Source organism: Mesoplodon mirus (assembly GCF_964341445.2).
Source record: "Mesoplodon mirus genome assembly, chromosome: 8".
NCBI classification, from domain to species: Eukaryota; Metazoa; Chordata; class Mammalia; order Artiodactyla; family Ziphiidae; genus Mesoplodon; species Mesoplodon mirus.
The window spans coordinates 6,622,902-6,646,340 of record NC_138984.1 but is presented as its reverse complement, the minus strand read 5'-3'; the positions used below and the strand labels follow the sequence as shown (position 1 = coordinate 6,646,340).

The following is a 23,439-nucleotide window of genomic DNA, read 5'->3' as shown; positions in this document are numbered from 1 at the left end:
GGTGAATAGAAACATTCAGCAAGACAGACCATATCCTGAGGCATAAAACAAGTCTCAAAAAATTCAAAATAAGTGAAATCATAGAGAGCATGTTTTCAGAGCAAAATGGAATTAGACATCAATTTATAGATATAACAAAAAGATAACTAGAAATTCCCCAAATATTTGGAAATTAAGCAATCCACCTCCAAAAACCTCATGGGTCAATAAAAGAAACAGAAGAAAAAATTACAAAATATTTTGAATTGAAAGATAATGATAACATGTCAAATTTAGCTACAGCTAAATTAGCGCTAAGAAGGAAATTATAGATTTAAAAGCATGAATTAAAAGGCAGGTTTAGGGCTTCCCTGGTGGTGCAGTGGTTAAGAATCTGCCTGCCAATGCAGGGGACACAGGTTCGAGCCCTGGTCTGGGAAGATCCCACGTGCCGTGGAGCAACTAGGCCCGTGAGCCACACTACTGAGCCTGCATGTCTGGAGCCTGTGCTACGCAATGGGAGAGGCCGCGACAGTGAGAGGCCTGAGCAGTGTGTTGAAGAGTGGCCCCCGCTCGCCGCAACTGGAGAAAGCCCTCGCACAGAAATGAAGACCCAACACAGCCAAAAAATAAATAAATAAATTTATTAAAAAAAAAAAATTAGGGCTTCCCTGGTGGTGCAGTGGTTGAGAGTCTGTCTGCCGATGCAGGGGACGCGGGTTCGTGCCCCGGTCTGGGAAGATCCCACGTGCCGCGGAGCGGCTGGGCCCGTGAGCCATGGCCACTGAGCCTGCGCGTACGGAGCCTGTGCTCCGCAACGGGAGAGGCCACAACAGTGAGAGGCCCGCGTACCGCAAAAAAAAAAAAAAAAAAAAAATTAAAAAGGCAGGTTTAAAAAACAACTGAGATACCAACCCAAGAAGCTAGAAAAAGATGATTAAATTAAATCCCAAAGGTAAAAGGAAGGAAATAATTAAAAACAAGAGAAGAAATCAATGAAGTAGAAAACAGATTAGTAGAGAAAAATCAACAAAGGCAAAAAAGTTGTTTTTTGAAAAGCTTAATAAACTTGATAAGCCCTAAGCAAGACTTATGAAAAACAAAAGTAAGCAAACACAAATTATTAATATCAGGAGTTAAAAAGAGGAAATTTAGGTCCTACAGACACTAGAAAAGATAATATGAGACATTTTGAATAGCTTCATGCCAATAAATTTGACACCATAGATAAAAGGACAAATTCTTTAAAAAATATAATTTTCCAAAATAATTCAAGAAATAAAACATCTAAAACTCTACAAATAAAGAAATTAAAACTATAATTTAAAAACCTTGCCATAAAAAAATTCCAGGTCTAACTAGCTTCACCAAACATTTAAGAAAGAAATAATAATCTATCTCAGAGAAATCCTTTCCAAGAATATAAAAAAGGGAATATTTCCTAACTTCTTTTGAGTCCTGCATAACCCTGATACTAAAACCTGACAAAGATATTACAGAAAAAGAAAATTAAAGACCCATATCTCTCATAGACACAAAATCCTTAGTAAAATATGAGCCAATTGTATATAGCAATACATACAAGTATATCATGACCAAGTGTGCTTTACCCCAGAAATGTAAGATGTGCTTTAACATTGAAAAGGTCAGTCAACAGAATTCACCACATTAACTGAATAAAAGAGAAAAGCCATGTGATCACATCGATAAATGTAAACAAAACAGCATTTGATAAAATCCAACCTCTATTCAAGATAAAACTATCAGCTGCTTATATCACACCCGAAAGGAATCTGGGTTCATTGTGATAACGGGCATAAGACTTTTGGCCTTCCTATGAACAAATACTCTACATGTGTCCTCCTGTACTTCACGTGGCTGCTGGGCAAGACCAGTGGGACAGGGTTCAATATTGGAAGAAGAGCTGCAGCATTTAGTGGGGAAGTCCTGCCACTTAGAGCCCGTCCAGCCCATGAATGGGTGGGCCATGAGTGGTCTCATAAATATAAAGGCTTTGAACCTCTCTTTTAAAGAGAAAAAAAACAAAGAAAGAGAGAGATTCCAACTATATGCCATTCTGGAAAAGGCAAAACTACGGAGACAATAAAAAGTTCAGTGGTTGCCAGGAGTTTGGGGGAGAGGGGTGATGAATACAGAGTACAGTTTTTTAGCGCAGTGAAAATACTTTGTATGACGTTATAACAATGGATATATGTCAGTATACTTTTGTCCAAACCTACAGAATGTACCATACTATCTACTCCATTAGAATGAACTTTAGGTGAACTGTGGACTTTGGCCATTATGATGTGTCAATGTAGTTCATCCTTGGTTTAGGGAAAAAAAAAAGAAACACACCACCCTGATGAGTGATACTGATAACACCTACACATGTATGTGGGAAATTTCTGTACCTTCTTGTTAACTTTGTTGTAAACCTAAAACTACTCAAAAAAAAAGTCTTAAAAAAAAGAACATTCAGTGTTAGGATAGGTATTTTTGGCAAAACTCATTTCAGTTATACACATATGTATACAAGTTATATACATGTGTGTTGGTTGGATTGTGATGTAAGATGCATTTTTTAGGTCAAAAAAGTTTGCAAGCCATTGTAGTTAAGTTATACTGGCAAATAAAAGCACAAATTAACCTCAAAGAAAAAAGAGATAAGACTGTCAGTCAACTATAAATACAAGCTAACTTCCTCACACTTATGAAGGATATTTTTATTTAAAAACAAAACAAGACAAAAAAGTCCCTGCACAGCTGATAACATACTTAACAGTAAAATATTGAAACACTGATCCAGTCATTTTAAATGAAAACCTAAGACTGTCTATGAACTCATGGTCATTAACTTCATTTATGAACTGTGGTCTAATTAAAAGCTGAACTTAAACACAGACTGTATTGTGTACGCTCTTTGCTTCTACAAGAAATAGCTCCAAGATACTGACTAACTGTTCTGTTGCTTTGCTTGTTTTTAGTCAAGTTTTTGTCTCCCAAGTCTGGCAGTACCAGTTTTTGCACCTAACCTTACAGCCTAGGAAACCAGATTGCCAAGTTTAGTAGAACTGTGTGTCAAAGAAAGATAAAAGTGAAATTTGGGTGAATACCTGAAGACGTTTCTATAAATAAGATGATAAGCTTTAGGATATGAACTTTGTGACATTTTTTGCTGTTGTGGTTAAAAGCCCCTCCTCTATTCTTTCTTTGCTTACTTCTTGATTCTATAAATTACTTAATAATTAACTGAATTCTAACCATTAAACAAAAATACTAATTGTATTTCCATCTAATTTAAATTTCCTGGGAATAGGACTTCTTATAAGGATGTCATGTATTACCTTTCGCAGTGGTCCATACTGTTTTCTGTACTTCTTATTCCAAGATATTCCTATCTTTTTCAAGAGTTTCTGGCCCAGCTGATCAACAGGAATTAGATTACTCTCCTCCTTATGAAAGAAAAGAAAGTCATTTAAGAAAATCTGATAAGATATAACCTCAATACTTATGAGTTCAACGGACCCAACAGGATTAATAAATGTGCCTGTAACAGCAAACAGGTAAGTGGATTAACCATAATTGTTTCAAAATAAAAAGTTTTTTGAACAATAGATTAAGCCTAAGTTTAGAAAACTTGAATTTTGCCACTTTCCATGTGGCAAAGTTTAAACATTTCAAGAGCAATATCCAAAGAGTATTCTAAGGTTTGGTAAATTCCTGATATTATGTGGGATTTTTAGAAGAAATACTTTAGTGCAAAAAGACTGTCTCTTCTGAATGTTTTGAAGTATAACCAAGTTCTAAAAGTGGGTAAGAAGTGACTATTATGGGGTGAAATGTGTCCCTCTACTATCAGAATTCATATACTGAATTCCTACCCTCAAAATTTCAACTGTGACTATATTTGGATAGGGCCTTTAAAGAAGTGATTAAGTTAAAATGAGGCCTTTAGGGTGGGCCCTTATCCATTCTGACTGGTGTCCTTATAAGAAGAGGAAATTTGGACACACAAAGACACAGGGATGCGCCTGCACATAGAAAAGGCCATGTGAGAAAGCAGCAAGAAGGCAGCCATCCGCAAGCCAAGGAGAGAGGCCTCAGAAGAAACCTGTTGACACCTTGATCTGGACTTCCAGCCTCCAGCACTATGAGAAAATAAATTTCTGTTACGTTAGACACCCGGTCTGTGGGATTCTGTTATGGCAGCCCTAGTAGACTAATATAGTGGCCATAGACCAATACTCAACCTAGGTCCCTAGTAAGAAATTGAGAAAAAAAACTGTTTATTAAGAATGAATGAATAAATGAAATGAGACTACCATCTTTGCAACAGGGTACGAAGCAAACATTAAAAGTCATATACGTGAGGTGTTATCAATATTGGGAAGGAAAAAGGGGACATAACTTCAGGTCCTATAGACATTAAAAGGATAATATGGGAAAACAGTAAATTCCAAAACCGTATGTAAAGTAAATCCCAATTCTATTTAAAATAACAATAATAATATCACAAAAAACCTGTAACCCAATCCCAATATATGTATATAAACACAAAGGAAATAGAATGCAAAGAATATATATCAAAGTGTTAACAATGACTGGACATTTGGTTTATTTAAACTTTGTTTCTTTATATACTTTCTAATTTTTTCCCCTCAAATTTTCTACTATTCGTATGTATTCCTTTTGTAACCAGAAAGTCTCCAATAAAATTTTTTTTAAAATAGACAGAGAATTTCCCAAAAGGCTATGAACAGTAAAAATGTCACTTCTGCCAACTGAATCATAGATCTGATATACATACACACATATAAACACACACACACACACTCTCTCTACCTGTAATAAGACTGCTTTTAGAATCATCAATGGATCATCAATCTCTTCTTCATTTTGAAGATCTTCCAAATTCACATCTGGATTACTTTTGTCCTCCTAAGAAAGAAAACAATAAAAAAGTTTCGCTTTTCTGGTAAGTGGCCTGAGGTTACCTCTAAAAATGGTTCGCTATTCATCTGACCCAGACAACCCCACAAAATCATGCAAGAGATTCAAATCTTTGTGTTCACTTTTAAGAACACGCATGAAACTGCCCAGGCCACTAAGGATATGCATAACCAAAAAGCCACCAAGTATATGAAGGATGTCCCTTTAAAGAAGCAGTGTGTGCCATTCCGTCATTACAATGGTGGGGTTGGTAGGTGTGCCCAGGCCAAACAGTGGGGCTGGATGCAGGGTCCGTGGCCCAAAAAGAGTGTTGAATTTCTACTGCACATGCTCAAAAATGCAGAGTAATGCTGAACTTAAGGGCTTAGATGTAGATTCTCTGGTCATTGAGCACATCCAGGTGAACAAAGCCCACAAGATGCGGCGCAGGACTTACAGAGCTCATGGTCGGATCAACCCATACATGAGCTCTCCCTGCCACATTGAGATGATCCTTACTGAAAAAGAACAGATTGTTCCTAAACCAGAAGGGGAGGTTGCCCAGAAGAAACAAATATCCCAGAAGAAACTGAAGAAACAAAAACTTATGGCCCAGGAATAAATGCCACAAAAAATAAATGCAAATAAAAGTAAAAAAAAAAAAAGTTTCTATCACTAATCCCTTAAAAAGCAGTTAACGAAATAGGAGTGTTTGTGCCACGGAGGTTTCAAGATGGAGAAATGATAATAAAAACATCATAATAATTTGTATATGCTTTGGAATCAGGCAGCCTGGTTTTAAATTTCAACTGTGGTTGAATAATCCTGGACGAATTACCTAATCTCTCTGGCATTATCTGTAAATTGGGATTGTGAGATAAGGAAAGCTTCTAGCACAATACACACAGCGGGTTCCAACATTTTCCCACTAAGCACTACTTTAGCTGCATCCTACAATTTTGATATGTTGTGTTTTCATTATCATTCAGTTCAAAATATTTTCTGGTCTCCACCCAATTTATTCTCACTCACTTATGTTGGCCTAACAAAATCCTACCAACCTCTGCAAGCTCAGCTTAAACATTCCCTCCTATTTTCTTTTTAATAAATTATTTATCTATCTATCTATCTATTTATTTTTGGCTGTGTTGGGTCTTCGTTGCTGTGCACGGGCTTTCTCTAGTTGCGGCGAGCAGGAGCTACTCTTCGTTGTGGTGTGCAGGCTTCTCATTGCAGTGGCTTCTCTTATTGTGGAGCACGGGCTCTAGGTGCGCGGGCTTCAGTAGCTGTGGCACGCGGGCTCAGAAGTTGTGGAACATGGGCTTAGTTGCTCCGTGGCATGTGGGATCTTCCTGGACCAGGGCTCAAACCCGTGTCCCCTGCATTGGCAGGCAGATTCTTAACCGCTCCGCCACCAGAGAAGTCCCTCCCTCCTATTTTCTGATCACCCAAGTTTTCACCCCATCTTATGAAGTTACTTGGAAACATGTCAAAATTCCCCTGATAAGGTATTTGTATTTTTTTTTCATACATGGCATCTTGCAAAGGTATTTTAAACTGGCTTAAAATCATAAACACAAATAGACCTAAACAGTTAACATAAGATAAAAATAATAAAGAAATATAGAAGAATATGGCAGATGAAATACAACCATCCTGCTGTAAAATTACTAAAAATGCTGGATAAAACACACAACAAAAGAAAATATCTTTTTAAACACATGCTGAACTAGCAAGAGAACATTGGGAAAATCCTCAGAGAATAAGTGACATAGGAATCCAGGGAAGAAATCCAGAGTTGAGGTCTCCAGCCGCCCAACCTTGCTGACACACAGCTTCCACCTTGATGCTCATACAGGACAGGGTCTGGGAGACAATGCGTAAGGACCTACCCAAAGTGGGGAGGTGAATGGCTGGTTTTCTAAACAACCAGCTCTCCAATTCTTTGACACCACCTGGCTGTCCATTAATTCAATTCTGACACTAATGTGGCTAACTGACACGAGACTGCCCTCACTTCAGATATCAGCTGCAAATGGGGTTCCCAGGCTACCTGCACCTCTGCCTGGCTGATTACAAATTCTACAAGCTCCACTTCATGTATGATAATTTCCTGGAACAGCTCATAGAACTCAGGAACTTATACTCAGGACTAGAGTTTATTACAAAGGATACAAACGAACAGCCAGATGAAGGTACACAGGGCAAGGCTGGAGAGGGTCCTGAGTGCAGAAGCCTCTGTCTGCGTGGAGTTGGGGTGGCCACCCTCCCTGCACATGGATGTACTCACCAACCTGGAAACTCCCTTAGTCCTCTTCTTTCAGAGTGTTAATCGAAGTTTCATTATGCAGTCATGATTGATTAAATCATTGGCCCTTGGTGACCAAACTCAATCTCCAGCCCCTGTGCCTCCCTGGGTGAGGGGGTGGGTCTGAAAGTTCCAACCCTCTAATCATGTGGTTGGTTTCTCTGCTGACCAGCCCTCACCCCGCAGGTAATCTCATTAGCATAAACTCAGGTATGGTTGAAAGGGGTTCATTATGAACAAGAAAAGACATGCCTATCACTCAGGAAATTTCAAGGAGCTCTGTGCCAGGGACCTGGGACAAGGACCAAGTATATATTTTTTATTATACCACAAAGATAAGATTCCAGCGGAAAGCTAGAAACCTGAAAGGACTATGCTATCGATATAAGCATGACCTACCAAAAAATCCACCCCACAACAAAGGACAATGAGAAACTTGCTTGTTTTGACCTTGATACTAGATGAAGGTGGAAAAACATTTCCTCTAATAATCTGTAATCACAAGCAGGTCTTCATGTGGGTTTGTGGCCCAAATTCACATGAGTTGTATAGCTCTAGAACCACCAAGTCTAGATCTTATTTTAAAGGTATTAAAGGTTGGAGGTGACCCCAGGCATGTGGTAGAGACAAATACACATCTTTCATGGAAGAAGGTACTTTTAACTCAGGCTTCAAATTACTCCTACACCGTGTTCTTAAAAAAACAACCAGCCAACCAAGACCACAGTCTAAAAAACAAAATCATAAGGAAACAGAATCAGCAGATATCCAAAGACCCACAAAGTCTTCAGATACTGCAATTATCAGAGAATAATAAAATAGTATGTTTAATGTTTAAAAACATTTATGGCTAAGGAACAAGAGATTTAAAAATGGTAGGAGGGGAGATGCAGGCCAGCATTGCCTAGGGTGTAACACGCTGGTGCAGGTGACACGTGGGCTGGGCCTAGTCCTCCTGCGCTCTGCCGGTGTCCAACCTTGGCCTTGTGGGGACAGGCTGGTCCAGGAGGCACCAGTCCCAGGGCTGCCTACTTGGAGCTGTTGTAAAGCCTCGTTGTCCCACATCCTCAAATGTGCAAGATGATGTTTGAAGTGATTTCAACCATCAGTGAAGCAAAAGACCCCACCCTGGAAGGCACAGGTGAGGCTCCTCTTTACACCAGATCGAGAGCCACATTTTGAATAGTTAATGACCTCCAAGCAAGAGGCAAGAGATCATCTTCTACTTAGGATGAGAGAGACTGAGATGTTGGCTTTCACCCAGGGAGCATTATGTGGGGTGGGTCATGAAACTTGTTCCTTGCAGACAGCTCCTTGAAAGGGAAGAAGAAATTGCTAACGTATAAGCAGAAAAAACAATACCTGTCTACGTTTAGTGTATCTGGAATCCTCTATCTCTAGGTATAAGAGATCTCTCAGGATAATGGTAGTAGAGAGACAAGCAGTGTCCAGCAGGTGTACCTACTGAAGTTGCAATTCTTAAAGCACTCATCATTATGTGAACACCACAAAGCTCGTGATTCTTAAAGAGCAGAATTAAAAAAAAAAAAAAAAGGGATGCTTCATAGAGGCCGTGAATAAGGAAATACACAAGCACAAACAGAAAGCAATCTTCTGATTGTTCTTTAAGCCCCGAGGAAGACCTTGCTAAAGTACCAGAGCTTCAAGACCAGAGAAGCAGTGCAGAGGGCAAAACCAGATGAAAGAACGCCTGCCTGCACTCAAGTCTTGTGACGGAACCGGGAGAAGAGCCTGATGCTGCTGATCACTTCCAAAGAAATGAACACAAAATTGCAGAGAAGTGCAAGGAAGCACAAACCAGAAGGCGCGAAGAAGAATCATGACTTTTGAGCCACGCTACCTCACCACACAGTGTGAAGCTACCTCTGTGCATGACGTCGATGATAAACTTAAATAGGAAAGTGTAAATAAATATTTTATGCCTCAAAATACTGAGGATAAATCCCACCAGCTAGAGAAGTGCCTGAAATCTGACAACGGCTGAGCAAAATTGAAGAAATGTCTGCAGCCAGCGTGGAGGAAGGCAGAGACGCACTCCCGAGGCGGAAGCTGAACCGACGTGGAGGGCGGGAGCACTCTCTGAGGCTGAAGAGAGAGAGGGCAACGTCGGAAGAAAAGGCTACCACAAATGGAAGGACAAAACCAAGAACCACAGTGGGAAAGGCAAAGAGAAAAAAAGAAATGAACAACATCATAACTATTTATGAGGCCTGTTTGCAAGTTGCTATGAGAATCTAATAAAAGGCTTCAACTTCACCTTTTAGAGAGAATGAAAGAAGGTTACAATAATCGTTGGAAAGGGCTGGGGGTGCCCTAGAGAGTAAGGCTCGCTACTACGGGACCCTGCGGCTGTCAGACAGCAGCGTGAAGGACGGCAAGAGGGTGAGAAGCAGCAGCGAAGGATGGAAACAGGGAGGGCGGACTCAGACCAGAGGAGGATGAGAAGGGCTTCACTCCATCTGACTGGAGTGCGCCCAAACAAGCTAGTGTCTTGGCGAATAGGGCACAAGCATTCGAGAGAGGCTTGTATGGCTACCTCAACCCAGCACTGGATAAACCCAGTTCTAGAAATAAAAGAAATGGAAGGTTAAGGACCAGAAAGAGTGAAATAAAACTGTCTTTTTCCAAAAATGTCTACAACGTAAGAGGGTTTAGCAAGATGGCTGATGATAAAATCAATGTACTAAAGATAACTGTACTTCAATACACCAGCCATGAATAGTCCAAAAAATACAGTAGAGACACAGCCCCACAGAACACCTCCCTGATCAACATTTTCCCACTAGAACACTTAGACTTTAAATACCCAAACTTTACAAAACATACTTATCTCTCAGTACCTTCTAAGTACAACTGATAGAGCATCAGAAACACAGGTAGATGTTCTGAAAGGCAAAGTGAATGTCAACAAAGGGAACACAGCATCTTGAATACTGCTGGCACTCAGAGAAGCCATGTTATTACATGTGGAGCAATTTTTCATTCACAACGATATTAACTGTTTGACACTCTTGAAGGTAGGTTTTAAGCATTCTACATCCTAACATGATGGGTTGGAACTTACCAGTGTTTTAGTTACATTTTAGAAAACTGGTTGAGAGTTCGGTGCTGGTGTGTAATAGATCATAACTTTTCCCACTGCAACTAACTGGAAGTGGATTCCCAATTAGTGCTTTCTTTTCTAGAGAAAATTATGAAACTTTTGTAGAAGACATTAAAGAAGCTCTAAAAACCAAAAAGATGTATCTTGTTTACACATGTAGATACAAAATGCCACTACTTTTATGTGTGTGTATGTGTGAGAATATTGACAAGGTGATTCTAGAAATGTTCAGAAAACCATTAAAATCCAAGACAGGCAAAATACTCCTGAAGAATAATAACACATAGGGAGACTTGCCCTACCAGTTATCATAACATAGTATAAAGCTACAGAAATTAACAGTTTGCCTAGGAATAGAAAACAAGAACAATAAGAACAACAAAAACAGAATACAGAGCCCCAAAACGGACTCAAATGTAAGAAAACAATTGCTGTAACAGAACTGGCATAGTAAACTGGTGGGGAAATGGATCATTCAGTAAATGGTAATGGGCAACTGGGTACCCAGATGGAAAAACATCACAACATTTACAGCAAAGCATCCCAGGAAGACTGAAGTTTCAATTGTAAAAGGCAAAACTATAAAAGTTTTAGAAGACAATATAGGAGGAAAATCTTTGGTTGGTGCCATGAAAGAAAGAAAAGCTGAGGAATGGTTACTGATTAAAGGAGACTTAAGACATATGCTAACTAAATCTAATGCATGATCCTGGGCTTGATACTATAGAGTGGGGAAGAAAATGCTCTCAAGGATTTGGATGAGGCCGCTGTGAACTCTGAATATAAAACATATATTAGATAATAAATAATAATATATCAGTGTTAAAGTTCCTGATTTTGACCTACACTTATGTAAGAGAATGTCCTGGTTCTCAGGAGATAAACACTGAGTTATTTAGGGGCAAAGAGGTCTAATGTCTTCAACTTTATCTCTAGTGGTCAGTACTGATAATGCTAACCGTGTGTGTGTGCACATGCATCTGTATACAGAGGATGTGCCTGCATAAACGTGGCAAGATGTTTAACAACTGGAGAACCTAGGTGAAGAGTATACAGGAGGTGTTTGTACTATGCTGGTTATTTTTCTGTAAGTGTGAAATTATTTAGAAATAGAAAATTTAAACTTCTATCTGTATTAACTTTCAGTGCCTATAAGTTTTCTACAGAGTGAATATATAATAAATGGCAAAAGATTAGCCTCACCAAAATAATGGGACTAGGAAAGGAAAAAGTTGCAAAGATACTTTTAATCTAATTTCTATACTTACTTGAAACTGCCAGTTTCCCAAATGATCTACGTCTTTAATATACACATGATAATGGCCTCCGTAGCAACCACCTTTGTGTATAATAACTGAGAAGAGGTCATACATATATTCCAAGTCATCTAATTCACTCTACAAGAAAGAGCACAAACATTGATACAGTTTACATAAAAGAAGAAGACACATAACCAAAGGCGGAAAAAAAATTTCAACTATTAAAGTTAGTAAGAAACTTCACTATTATTGTTATTTAGGGTAAATTAAGATAAATTTGATTAATCGGCTTTAAAATTTGAAATTCGTAATTCTTAGACTGAAAATTATCTATCGTTGATCTAATACCAATCACATTACGCCAAATTCTGCCTCCGAGTTAAACATAAAAACATATATCCAGGGACTTCCCTGGTGGTCCACTGGTTAAGAATCCACCTTCCAATGCAGGAGAAGCAGGTTTGATCCCTGGATAGGGAACTAAGATCCCACATGCCACGGGGCAACTAACCCCGTGCGCCACAACTAGAGAGAAGCCCGCACACCGCAACAAAAGATCCCTCAAGCTGCAACTAAGACCCGACATAGCCAAATAAATACTAAATATATATATATATATATATCCAAACAAGATGTTATTTTTATGTACTTTGGCTAAAATCATGTAACCCCATGTGATAACAAAACACACACTACCCTATCAGAGTTTTAGCAAGAAAAAACCATCTTGTATTCAACCTATTATGCTGCTTTATAAATGTGCTCTTTAGCAGTTGAATTCGTCCTATATTTTAACTAGATTGTCATGCACCTCAAAGTCAAAGGGGTATCTACTATCTATCACCCCTCCTGATACTTCAGTCCTCTGCATATAACAGGAGTTCAGCAGTCATGAATACTAGCTGGTTTCCTTTAGAGGCAGTTTAGTGGAATGAACAGGTTCTTTCCTGATTTATCAATTCTATGATCAATCTCTTCTACAAGTAACGTGCTCTGTAATTATGAACACCTACACTGGCATTAAAAAAATCTCCTTTAGGTTAAGGGACACTTGGCATATGGACGCTACTTGAGGGAGTGCCAATTATTTAAGAACTTATTTGCTTAAACTGTACTTTTTAAGTAAGCAGCATTTTTAAAGTGTCTGGCTTAGGGAAAAAACAAGAGAGATGTAAACAAAGATGCAAAATGATAATTTTTTTCATTAATACAGAAATCAGAAAGTAAAATTGTTGTAAATTTCTCAGATAAGTGCTGTTTTGCTTTTTTCAGTTTTGTTATTTCAACGTATGTCAAAATCATGTGACAAACTACTGTTTTTTTTTTGGCTGCACTGCATAGCTTGCAGCATCTCAGTTCCCCAGCCAGGGACTGAACCCGGGTCATGGCAGTGAAAGCCAGGAATCCCAACCACTAGGTCACCAGGGAACTCCCATGACAAACTACTGTTTAGAAAAGGACAAAAATTTTTCTGTGAGATGATGGATGTTAACTAAACTTATTGTGGTAATCGTTTCATAATATATGTAAACCAAGCCCTCATTCTGTATACCTTAAACATACACAGTGATGTATGTCAATAATTTCTCAATAAAAATGGGAAGAAAAAAAGAGAATTAACTCAATTATTCCGAAAACAAAGTTTTTTTTTCAGGCAGCAAATAGGAGCAGGGGAAGTACTCTGGAAAACCTGTTTATTCTATGCGTGCCAGTAACAGGCTCAGGGCCAACACATTAGAAGCTTTGAATGGAAATGAATATAATAACGAAACCAAAAAGCTCAGCAATTAGGCTGGAAGTAGAGAAAGCCCCACCTGAATTTTAGACCATTTAGAAAAAAAGATTACTTTTATACATAGAAATTCAACAGCTGGCTAATAAATGTTCTGGACTTAAACATATAAAGAATGCTTTGTAGTAAGAAATGCATCAGTCTCATCACTCTGATCTTGGCATGTATACAATTACATAGAAAATATTTCTAAATAGCTTATAAAGTAAGTAGATTATGTCATTAGTTTGTGTTTAAAACCTTTTCTTTCCCGTGTCTTAAGGATTACAAATTCTACACTAGTGACATTCCAATTTCTTGTTCACTTTCTAGATGTGTAATTCATTCTTGCATCTAAAGTAAACTAAATCCAAATAGGAGTGTACTACGGAATGGTAATTGTTCCTAATGCAGGGTCATTTCCAATTCTGTTCTTAAATTTTCATTTCAAAGTTTTTTCAAGGAGAGTTTAGTAAAAAGAACTGGGAACAAATCCATACTTTGGAAGTTCAAAAGAACTGTAATAAACTAGTGGTTCTCAGCCGGGAGCAATTTTACCCACCTTCCCTCCCCACTGGAGACACGGACATTTGGCCAAGTCTGAAGACATTTTTGTCACTACTGGGGGCAGAAACGGGAGATGTTACTGTCATCTAGTAGGTAGAGGCCAGGGATGCTGCTTAATATCCTACAATACAGGGCACATCCCACCACAACAGAGAATTATGCAACTCTAAATGTTAACAGTGCCAAGGCTGAGAGACTCTGCACTAAGCCAACTGTAAATCAGGTCAATAAAAGATTCAATCTTGAGAGGGTAAAAGAAAGAATTTCAATACAAAATAGTTCAAACCTGTTCACAAAATGGCTTGAGATTGATCCGGAGAGGGAATGTACAACAGCTTGTTTCCTTGTATCGTTCACACTTCACAAAATCAAAATTAAATCTTAATAATGAAAAAGTAAGAAAGGGAGGCAGCTTACGCAATTTCGCCGACTGTCAAAAGAAAAAATTTTTAATTTTTAAAAGCTGAATCATATAGAAGAATACATAATGTTTCTTAAGATATAAAAAAGTGACCTATGACACAGTTTTAAGAGAAATATGTCCTTAAGTCACATAAACTAATCACCATGGACTCAATATAGCTCTTGATATAAACTCATCTATTTTTATGGGGCTAAAGGTGATATCACTCACTTATACTTACAACTAAAAATTCACAACCCATTTGTACGTTTTAATGTCACTATCCTAACAAAGCTATCTGATGAGGGTGCTCCCCCTCGAACAGTGTTTTAAAAAAAAGAATTAATTAATTAATCAGTTTATTTATTTTTGGCTGCATTGGGTCTTCGTTGCTGCACGCAGGCTTTCTCTAGTTGCGATGAGTGGGGGCTACTCTTCGTTGTGGAGCGTGGGCTTGTCATTGCGGTGGCTTCTCTTGTTGCAGAGCTTGGGCTCTAAGCACACGGGCTTCAGTAGTTGTGGCACACGGGCTTCAGTAGTTGTGGCTCACAGGCTCTAGAACGCAGGCTCAGTAGTTGTGGCGCACAGGCTTAGTTGCTCCACAGCATGTGGGATCTTCCCGGACCAGGGCTCAAATCCGTGTACCCTGCATTTACAGGCGGATTCTCAACCACTGCGTCACCAGGGAAGTCCAAACAGTGCTGCTTCTTTTTTTTTTTTAATTAATTTAATTTATTTATTTACTTTTGGCTGTGTTGGGTCTTCGGTGCTGCACGTGGGATTTCTCTAGTTGCAGCGAGTGGGGGCTACTCTTCGTTGCGGTGCGCGGGCTTCTCATTGCGGTGGCTCCCCTTGTTGCGGAGCACAGGCTCTAGGAGCGCCAGCTTCAGAAGTTGTGGCACATGGGCTCAGTAGTTGTGGCTCGCAGGCTCTAGAGCACAGGCTCAGTAGTTGTGCTGCACGGGCTTAGCTGCTCCGCGGCATGTGGGATCTTCCCGGCCCAGGGCTTGAACCCGTGTCCCCTGCATTGTCAGGTGGATTCTTAACCACTGCGCCACCAGGGAAGCCCCTCTAATAGTGCTTCTTTCCTGCCCGAGCCCTGGCCTTTCACCTTTCACTTTCCCCCTAGGTCGCTATGTCTACTTTACCTAGCAGACACGCAGTTCTTATTTACTGAAGAACCGGAGCTCTTAACCTGTGACCTGGGGACGTGTTTCAATGGATCTGAACCCTTGAAATTATATGAAAATTGTATGTGTATATGTATTTTTCTGGGGAGAAGAGCCACAGCTTTCACTAGACTTTCAAAAGGACTCTAAGTCTTCAAATGTTGACATCCATTGACTGGGGTTTCACAGTTCTTAAAAGCAGATAATAAGATATTTTTTAATGCCTTGCTTTAAAACAAAACACTAAACTGAGCTACTTTTTATTTAAAAGGCATCAGCTTTTCTCAATCCCCTTGCACTAAAGGCATGTGAGGAGGCAAAAAGAATCCTTCCCCACATTTAAAATTATCCATAATCATAAACATCTAACATCCCTAAAAATATATTTAAAACAATTCTACAAATCTAGTGGGTGAAAAGAAAAGTTAAATGAAAATACAGCAACCTAACAACATGGCAGATTTTCAAACTAGCTCAAAAAAAACATCTAAAAAAAGTGAGTAACTCAACTATAATGTGGCTCAGGAAAGAAAGACTGCTCAGAACAAGATGATCTGCATTAATTTAGGTAATGCAACCAAGCCTAACCTTAGAATGCAATAAATCTAACCCAGCTAGAAGACAATTTTTAAAGTATCAAGATCAAAACACTTCCACTGAAAAAGAATTAAACCAATTATAGAAAAGGTGCATACAAGAATTGCTTTTGTTTAACAAAAAGTTCTTATTTTACTAATATGCAAATTAAGGTCAACCAAAAACTAAGAATGTGTTTAAGTGTCTTTCCAAGATGCTTCATCCTCTGAATTTTATATTTATTTTATTACGTTGTAGTTGTAACACTAAAGAGGAAATACAAAATAAATAAGCAAAAAATAAACCCCTCTTTGGTTTTCATAAAGGGGTAAAGGCTAGATGGAAATAAATATTAAACAATATAAAATTCACCCTGGTTTCAAATCCTATTGTGAAAGCTACAGGCATGGGGTTTATTGTTTTCAATTACATTTTCACCTATAATCCCCAGGATCCAAATTAATGTTGTGTGCTATCTAAACCAACCCTCATTTTCTTTGTTGGAAAATTCAATATTGTCAGCTCTAGGAATAGTGCTAACACTCTGTCTTAACAGAGTAACTGCAAAGATACATCTTTAGTGGTATTTCTTTAAGCCAGGGCTCAATAACCACTGGTTCAATTGAGTTCAAGGTTATCACGCTAATGAACAGCCTGTCATATCATCTGCCAGCAGTGAATTAGTTCCTACTGCAGATAATAATAGCAGCTGAGTTGATGCCATGTTGCAAAAGAAATCACTTGCTTAAATCTTGTCCTCCTTTTTTCCTGTATTTTGCTCTGTTGTACAGAGAGAAACCCTGGCACGCTCTGTCAATCCCTGTAATTAGCAAGATACGTACTTCCAACTGGGGGAGGAGGAAAGGCCATATTGGATTTGCTAGTCAGGGAGGAAATATACACACATCAATACTGTAAAATAACTGCAAATGTGAAAATAAAGAAAGCCATTTGTACAGTGGTAGACCAAACAAAGGAAAGCTCAACAAGCTTCCTGGTTGGCAGAAATAAAAATATATTGCCTTCTTCATAATGGTAACTTGCAAAAAAAAAAAAAAAAAAAAAAGGTTTATTTAAGAAACACTGAGGTACAAATAATTTTTTCCTGTGAGAAAAAGCAGCTGAGAGAACTGCTGGGTTGAAAGCTTAAAAAAAATGCTTTAGTGTAAAAAATTAAAGTACACACACACACACACACACACACACACACACACACATATATATATATAATATAAATGTCTTTTCAATCCTTAGTACTAATTAAGAGCTTCATGTATATCTTCAAGACACTTCATACAAGTTGACTTCCCTTGACGGACCTTCCTGCTACCAAACACTGAGCAGGCACCCTTAGAAAAGGCAGGGATCTATCTTTACCTTTGCTGCTTTAACCAGCCTGTCACAAGTCCCACAGTGGTACAAGTTGTCGTAGTCAAAGACTTCCTCTTCCACATACATGTTCCAGAGTGCATCTTCCAAACCTGATACATTTCTGACCGCTACTGTGAGATCTAAGAAGTCTTCCTGAAATACACATGAATATAACATTGAAAAAACAATTCCACAGAGGTTCACAAACATCACCAATTCATACATACACTGGGAATAATCAGCTATATTTTTTTCTAAAACGCATATATTTTTTCTATATATGAAGGCAGAGATCTCCTGATTAGATAGATACTGTGAAATTCATAACAATAAATCATTCTTTCTAAACCAAACTATAACTTAGCTTAAAATACATCAGGAACCAGTTTACGAGTTCACTGTAGACACAACGAAACCTATTTCATCAGGAAATAAGACAAACCATTTAATACATGAATTGAGAAGAGTATATGTGCAGGGTTGTTAGTGCTGTCTTAGTCTCTAGGCTGGCATGGCAAGGCCAGGGTTGGACTCTTTCATGTAAACTCTTCTTCCTCCTCTTCTGCTAGGGCTGGCTTAAGAAAAAAATTATTTTGAGCCAGGATACAAAGGTATTTTTACGAAAATTAAGAGTGTATTTTGCAAAATGCGAGTCTACCAATTCTACTAAAAGTACATTTGAATTACAACATATTTCTAGTAATAAACAGTTACAGTTTGACAAGTTTAAAGCACATTTATAATTTTGTGTGCATGTCTGTGCAACAGCACTACCTTAAGGGATTATGGGGATTGTAAAATAATAGCACTGATTAGTTCAAGGTGGAAATCTCAAGTAATAAAAGTAACATTCATATATGATTTATAATATAAATATGTGAAAAGTTAATGTCTGTAGTTTATAACATGCCTTCATATATGTTATGGACGCGCAGGCTCAGCGGCCATGGCTCACGGGCCCAGCTGCTCCGCGGCATGCGGGATCCTCCCGGACCGGGGCACGAACCTGCGTCCCCTGCATCAGGGGGCGGACTCTCAACCACTGCGCCACCAGGGAAGCCCATATGTTATGTTTTGAAATTACTTTGTGAATCATTACATTATACTGGTCAATCATACAGTAATCCAAAGACATACAACATCTTAATATTTCCAAACTAGGCTGGCCAAACCTTCTATTAGCATAGGCAATAAGGGCCAAAAAGTCTTTTTTATGCCCAACACTTTCATAAAAAATAGAAATATATATATACATATATATATTCTAAAAAAGCAATTAATGCAACATTTAGAAAATGGCATTTAATTATTTTACTCATATAGTCAAATACAGAAACTTTCTATAACTCTTGCCATAAAAAATATTTTTATTAAAGGACAACTGTTCAGTGATAATCATTTGCTATATAAGATTTGTAGTGCAAGTAGTGATTATTATATCTATATGAGCAAATTTCCAATTAGATGAAATGGGCAATCTCTGTTATGACAAAGAATTGAAGGTTACACTAGCTTAAACAGGATTATAATATCTTTATATAAATAATATTTAAACCTAAGCACACACATACAAATGAACTTTCTGAGGGGTATCAATAAACTAAATTCAATATTTAATTACAGATCTAACTGTCAATTTAAACATTCCTCAGTATTCTCTATTTTTATTACTTCTCTAAGTAACTTTCTTTATAATATTCCAACCACCAACCATGATGATATTGGCTTTTCTCATAAGGTCACTGGTCCCTACTTGTAAACACCCCCCAAATCTACTTTCTAAATATTGGAGTACTAAATAAATGATTAAAGCTACATCTTAAGATATCTACTTCTTTCAGTTTACATGGAAAAATCTGGATTATAAATTTATAATCTGGGTGTAGCTAGAGTACAAGAAAAAAACTGATAAAGTTATTTCTAGTAATAAACACATTAATCCTCATGTGGTATAGATCACAGATTGAATTGCATGAATTATAATTTATGATTTAACTTATTACTAAAATACTCTTGCATATTCACCTGCTTTTCACTGACATTCTTACATTCTTTACAAACAACCTGGTTAACAATGGTTCCGTGATATAGACGACTGATGAGGTCATGGCCGGAGGTCCCAACTAAAGAAGTTTCCAGAGCACTAAAGAGAATGCGATTCAGTTCCTGTACATCATGTTGCCTCATTTCCTATAAAACAGGTAACTTTTAAATGTAATTTTGTGCTTCAGATTTTTAAAAACAGATTTTTAAAGTGATATTAGTTTAAAAACACAAGACGTATCTAGAAATCCAAAGGTAAGCCTCGATCAAATGTAAGGATGACTGTGCTAAACAAGCTGAGAGCAGGTAAGAGACCATCACCTATTTCTACTTTTACTACAAAATGAAAATATAAACAGACGGTGTTCAGTGTGTACATATAACTCAATTCACTTGAAAACAGGAAAGTGCATTTATTCTGTGGGACACCACACACATGGCCGGGCCACAGAGAGGAGAGGGGAAGAAGGAACATACAGGCACAGAGCAGTCTTTCTAAGAGCCGGCAGTGTGTGCACAGTGGAATCTCAGCTCAGAGGGACTGGTAAACACTCTGAATTATCAGCATTTGAAAAGAACCAGAATTTGCTGCTTTGATATACAGACCAACTAAAGGAAGACTAACACAGTGCTACTGAGAAAAATTCTGATGGAACCTGCTTTAATCTAAGAATCATGCAACTGTATGTGAACAGGCTGAACTACTCCCAAAGAACCATTTATAAACCCAAAGCCAAGGGGCACACCAACACTTAGAAGTGGAGAAAACAAGAAAGAACCAGCACAGGAACCCGAGGAAGAGCCAGGCAGCGGAGAACCAGGAGAGCGAGGTCACGGGAACAGCGGAGGGGTGGTGGGCGCTACTACTGAGGGCTGTGGAGAGACGAGCGGCGTCTCCAGGACCTGGCGTGAGGGTGCCGTGAGTGACTTTGACAAGAAGGCAGGAAGCGGGCAGAGAGCAAATGGAAAGCGCAGAAGTAGAGGCAGTGAGGGACGATGACTTTGAAGATAAGTGTCATATGAAGAGAAGCTGATAAAGTAGATGGAAGCTGGAGTAACACGTGGGACTCAGGATCTTTTTCTTAGTTTTTAACACACAAGACACTAGATCATATAAATTTCTCCAATATCACTGGTTCTGATGGGACAGAAAACTTGTGGAAGTTTCAAAATCTGTTTCTGAACGATCCTAAATTTGGCAAAGGTGACTCAGAGACCCTCTCTACCACTGCAGGTCCAGTCCTAGAGGGTTTACTACATGATTTTATTTAGAAATCAATCAATCAATAAAGTTTTCACAGTTTTTTAAGAAGTATGAAGCCAGCAATTGAGAGGAAGCTCATTATCAAAAACAAAGGGAAATCCATCAACTGATGACTAGATTAAAAAAAAACACAAACCACTGTGGCATACCCATCCAACAGAAGATTATCTGGCAATAAAAAGGAATGAAGTGATGATACATACTACAACACGAATGAATTTTGAGAACATTACTTTAAGTGAAAGAAGCCAGTTACAAAAGTTCACATATTATACAATACCATTTTTGTGCAGTGTCCAGAACAGGCAAATCCACAGAGACAGAGAGATTAGTGGTGGCCAGGGACTCAGGGGAAAGGGCATGCAGGGTGTGGGGGACTGGTAATGGGTATGGGGTTTCTTTCTGGGGTGGTGAAATGTTCTAAAATTGACTGTAGTGATGCTTGTACAACTCTGTGAATATACTAAAAACACCCACTGAATTGTACCCTTTAAAAGAGGGAAGCTTAGGGCATAAGAATTATATCTCAATAAAGCAGTTTTTTTTTTAAACAAGGAAAGAAAGAGAACTAACCCTAAGCCCCTGCCCTACACCAGAAACTCAACACACACTCTTTAGGGAATGTATTACACCCCACTGTACTCCCAAGCCCAAGCCCCACCTCTCTAACCACATGGCATCATCTAGTTAATGAGTGTTTCTGGTTAAAAGACAAGAGTTTATAGTTTATTTTTGAAGGCAACATACCCTTATTCTGATCATTGTCTCTTTAAATTCTGTGATGGTCTCCCATACCTTCATCTCTGCATCTATTCCATAAAAAACCGCAGACCTAGCTTTGATTTTATACAGCTAACAGCTCATCAATATCGACAACACACATCTTAGTGCTGACAAATGTTTAGTGTTTGTATACAGTGAAATACTTTTTAGGAACTCAACAAAAAAACAAGAGGACGTCCACACACAGTAGGATACAGGAAGAAAATGAAGACAGTCAGGAGAAAGGCAGGACGGTGAAAATGAAAAGACCTGCCGAGAATGGTTTCACTGTTTTGCTTGAAGCAAATGTTCAAATTGGAACACCCGGATTCAAACACACAAGCATGCCATAAAGGCAGACAGAATTACTGCCAGTCAGCTTTTTAAGTTGATACGCAGTTTGCTATAAAAATGGCAATTTCCATTAATGTAACAGGTGGTATATCTCAACTAGACTATACAAATGGTAGAAATGATAAAACCCAGCTCTTATACTTCTCCCTGTATCTTCAACCCTCTCCCTCAACCCCAAATCACACTCATTCATAAAATCTTGGATACAGCCAAGTGTCTAAAAACGTTTTACTGGTTTGTAATTATCTAATATTAGAAGTAAATATTTAAACAATATCTTGAGACCATAAGACAAAATTAAAGGAGAAGTTAGATAACATTATGAAGCCAGTGTTCAGTCTTTACTGCTGGTCACTCTTCCCTGGAGAAGCTGACCTTCGTACCTCATCACTGGTCCACCCAAAGCTGTCAGTGAGGTCTGCGGTGGAGGCGGCTTCCTGGTCTAAGAGCAGAAGCTGTGCAAACAACCGCTGTAACTGCAAAGGTATGATTCGGACCTGAATGAGAAAAAAATGCATTTCTAAATATCTTTTAAATGTTGGTTGGGCCTTTTTAAAAGAACTGCATACTAATTTTCTCCTACCTCCTAGTTCATTTAGTTCACTTGGGAGAAAATTTATAAATACTGTAAAGGGTGAATGAAGATTCATTTTTCTTTGAAAATTTTAATTCAATACAATTCTTAGCTATACTGACATATCACAGATCAGTATTAAAACCCAAACAGGCCCTAATAAACAACCCAATTATTTACAGAATGACAGTATTTCAAGTCTCTAATAGTTCATCCTTTCTCCAAAATACCTCAGTTACAGACATACTCCCTATGAGGAATTTTCCAGTCACAAGTATCTCACAGGGCTGGCTGCACCCTCCGTTGCTTTCTTCCTGCTGGTGCCACGCCCGTTCCTGCCTGTGTGCTCTGGGCCAGGGCCCTGAGAAGGCTGCCTGGAGCCTGATCTGAAGACTGGACTTAAATATCTAAAGTAAGAATAAACCTTTAGAAAACTTTATGGCAATTTTGCATTGCCACAGCATTTTTATTATATCCAATGAAAGTCTGATCTGCAACAGATTGCGAATAAAAAACCAAAAAACTGGGCTCTTTGCCACACGGGGAGCTGGAGAAGCATTGGGCTGGATCATGAAAGACTCTTAATAAGAAGTACAGGGCTGGACTTCCCTGGTGGCGCATTGGTTAAGAATCTGCCTGCCGGGGGATCCCCTGGTGGCGCAGTGGATAAGAATCTTCCTGCCAATGCAGGGGACACGGGTTCAAGCCCTGGTCCGGGAAGATCCCACATGACGCAGAGCAGCTAAGCCTGTGAGCCACAACTACTGAGCCTGCGCTCTAGAGCCCACGAGCCACAACTACAGAGCATGTGTGCTGCCACTACTGAAGCCGGCATGCCTACACGCCTAGAGCCCGTGCTCTGCAACAAGAGAAGCCACCGCGATGAAAAGCCTTCGCACTGCAACGAAGAGTAGCCCCCATTCGTGGCAACCAGAGATAAACCCTGTGCGCAGCAACAAAGACGTAACTCAGACAAAAATAAA

General features: G+C 38.8%; 1 protein-coding gene and 1 pseudogene across 6 annotated transcripts in view; one reads left to right on the top strand and one right to left on the bottom strand.

The window, feature by feature from the left end:
- The window catches only part of USP40 (ubiquitin specific peptidase 40), a 91,150-nt gene that overhangs the window by 62,096 nt on the left and 5,615 nt on the right, over positions 1 to 23,439 (bottom strand). For 4 of the 5 annotated variants that reach the window (XM_082630660.1, XM_082630661.1, XM_082630663.1 and 1 more), the window contains 7 exons: positions 22,266 to 22,379; positions 19,485 to 19,649; positions 17,466 to 17,612; positions 14,227 to 14,370; positions 11,612 to 11,740; positions 4,825 to 4,920; positions 3,327 to 3,434 (listed from right to left, as the gene is read on the bottom strand). In XM_082630660.1, coding sequence (XP_082486786.1) covers positions 3,327 to 3,434; positions 4,825 to 4,920; positions 11,612 to 11,740; positions 14,227 to 14,370; positions 17,466 to 17,612; positions 19,485 to 19,649; positions 22,266 to 22,379 — 903 coding nt within the window. The remainder of the gene's footprint in view (positions 1 to 3,326; positions 3,435 to 4,824; positions 4,921 to 11,611; positions 11,741 to 14,226; positions 14,371 to 17,465; positions 17,613 to 19,484; positions 19,650 to 22,265; positions 22,380 to 23,439) is intronic. The other variant, XM_082630662.1, reaches the window with a different exon arrangement.
- LOC309809525 (large ribosomal subunit protein uL22-like) lies at positions 5,069 to 5,956 on the top strand (annotated as a pseudogene). The gene has a single exon. The product of its transcript is annotated as a large ribosomal subunit protein uL22-like (transcript).